General features: G+C 42.6%; 1 protein-coding gene across 1 annotated transcript; it reads left to right on the top strand.

Annotated features, from left to right (window-relative positions):
- Positions 1–354: 354 nt before the first annotated feature.
- PHALS_01648 (uncharacterized protein) lies at positions 355–628 on the top strand (the record flags this gene model as incomplete). The annotated part of the gene is made up of 2 exons (XM_024716078.1): positions 355–438; positions 506–628. 2 exons carry the CDS (start codon positions 355–357, stop codon positions 626–628), a joined length of 207 nt encoding a protein of 68 aa, XP_024581713.1.
- Positions 629–2,394: the final 1,766 nt, after the last annotated feature.

Here is a 2,394-nt window from a genome sequence, read left to right as displayed (position 1 = left end):
TCAAGCCAATCACAGCGCGAGGGGGCTGGTCGGCCTGGGATGCGGAGGCGGAAGCAGCCGGATATTTCATCTTCAGAAAGGGGAGTAGCAACCGGAGTGGAGGGCTGGGGGTTGGGGAGTACTTCTAGGGATTTGACTTGCGTAGTAGCCGGCAAATTGAGAAGTCCCCCGTGCAGTTCACATCTCTAGTACCAAATATAGGATTGTACTATTGTACAATCGCGTTGCATTTTTGTATAAACTGTGTATATTCAGACAAATTGGTATTTACAAAGATGCATAACTAATTAATGCAGAATTCCGTGGTACACGTCAGCCGCTGACCGCAAATCAAAGACAAGATACAGTCCTATTATGAAATGTGGAATACGCATGCATTCAGCGTTAGCCTGTAATGAAAGAATTCTAGAGCAAACTAGACTTTGCTACACTGACAGCGTTCGTCTCTGCTTCTGACTCAAGCCTAAACTCTTAGCCTTTGCCAACGCCAAATCTATTAGCTTAGGCTGACATTGTGCAAAGTGCCGGTTTAGCACGTTGTGGCGATGATTATACGCACCAAGCAGCATTGGCCTTCTTTTCATCCATGAAACGTTCGGCCAAAGGAAACTACATTATGGCGCTGTAGCTTCCCTACAGCGTTAACCGATGCACTTTATGTTAATCAGAGCTGCATTAATAATAATGAGAACATTGCTGACTAGAATATGTCATATCAGGTAGGTTATTCATCGATCTAGGAAATTAAAACCTGACACGCTTTAGAAAACGTTTCTCACAGCCCGTTCGGCCTGGCCAATATTTTATACAATGGCAAGCATGTTTGCCACCACGATATTGTGCAGCTCTGAAAATTTAGCGTTAGATTGAAATTTTAAGAAAATGATAGTCAACGCATTCTTTTGGAAAAATAGTACGAACTTAACAAAATTAATAATTTTACAGAAATAAAAAAGGGGCGAAAAGTGGGCAGGGATGATATAAACGACAATGTGAAATGCAATCATCACATTGTATCGGTCATTGTCACAGCTGCGTTACTTTGGCAGTCGAAACCTGTGCTGGTCGCGCGTGCGTGGGTTATGAATGGGGAGGCGGAGAGTTTGTAACGGCTAGACTTAGAAAAAATACCGTAGGCTTTTTAACGGCTACTGACCCTCTTTTTCTTTAACATTCTCTTGGTAGTGGTGAAAGAGGCGAGTACAGCCGTATCAAAGTCGACATTTTTGTCAAATGGCAGCTAAATATTGCCGCTGTTCCAAACATTGATATATACTGACGGTCTGGTTAGAGTTTTAGGACGGAGCCGGTGAAACCGCTGGACTCGCCGATTTCGGAATCGACCAAAAAATTTCCTGCTACCACACTCACTGAACAAAGCAGACGATCTTTGAATAGCCACGTAATTATACTTGAACAAACGTGCACATTTGCGACATATCCGGATATTTTGGGCTAAGTGATGCATGCTTATGGTAAGGAGGGTCCATATTCTTACACACAAAGCATTGTTTAGTCGATCGAGAAATCTTATACTCAATTACAGCAAGGTAGAGCGTTTAGGGGAATTTTTTTCACTGACGATCGGGTGCACATCATGCAGATCAAGGCGAGATGGCTTTTGGGTATGATCGTAGATCGAAGATGCTCAGTATTATGATGTTAAACATGCATGTTATAAATTCTGGGTTTTCTAGTCTTTTAGGCTAACCAGTAATTTTTTATTTATGATGTAGGAAAAGATGTATTGTAATAGGTCAAACGTAAGGGTATCGTGCACCATAGCCACAAAGCTTAAGATTTTATTGTATGTGACCCAAAGTACGAGACCAGGTTGAAGCTGCGGTTGTTCAGAACAGTTGTCGTATGCAAGCCTTTGTTCGAAAAAGAGACACTGGGAATTGGATTTAGTAAGACATCTTAGTAAGACACCAAATGTGGGAAAATAAGATGCGGGGCTGCTGCCGTAGCTCTTTGCTTAAAAAACTAAGCTTAGGTCACCGATCTTATGTTCTATACTAGATCCAGTACGAGTGTAGCGGTCACAATCCGCTTACTCCAAGAGTATCCACAACCTCAACCCAAGGCTAGTATACTCTTCCGCTCAGGGTTTAGATAGCACAACCGAATTGAGATGCATAACTATTGGCAGTACCGCCACGTAGCGGCTTCTTGGTGAGATATAGCTACACCATTATGTGGTCACACCATCTTGTGTGACCCATTCCTATATATCAGTATACGTGTAACCTCATTACACTCTCCCCCATCAGAATTGTGAATACGCGCAATCACATTTAATTGTTGCCTCGTACGAAGCTTGCGTGTCTCACGCACGTTTAAGTCTTCAGGACCTGAAGTATGCATCTCTGCTCAGTAAGACCTTTGTATGTG

This window comes from Plasmopara halstedii, assembly GCF_900000015.1.
Source record: "Plasmopara halstedii genome assembly, contig: Scaffold_1583, whole genome shotgun sequence".
In the NCBI taxonomy this organism is placed as follows: Eukaryota; Oomycota; class Peronosporomycetes; order Peronosporales; family Peronosporaceae; genus Plasmopara; species Plasmopara halstedii.
The sequence above is the reverse complement of the archived record's forward strand: the minus strand, read 5'-3'. Positions and strand labels throughout refer to the sequence as shown.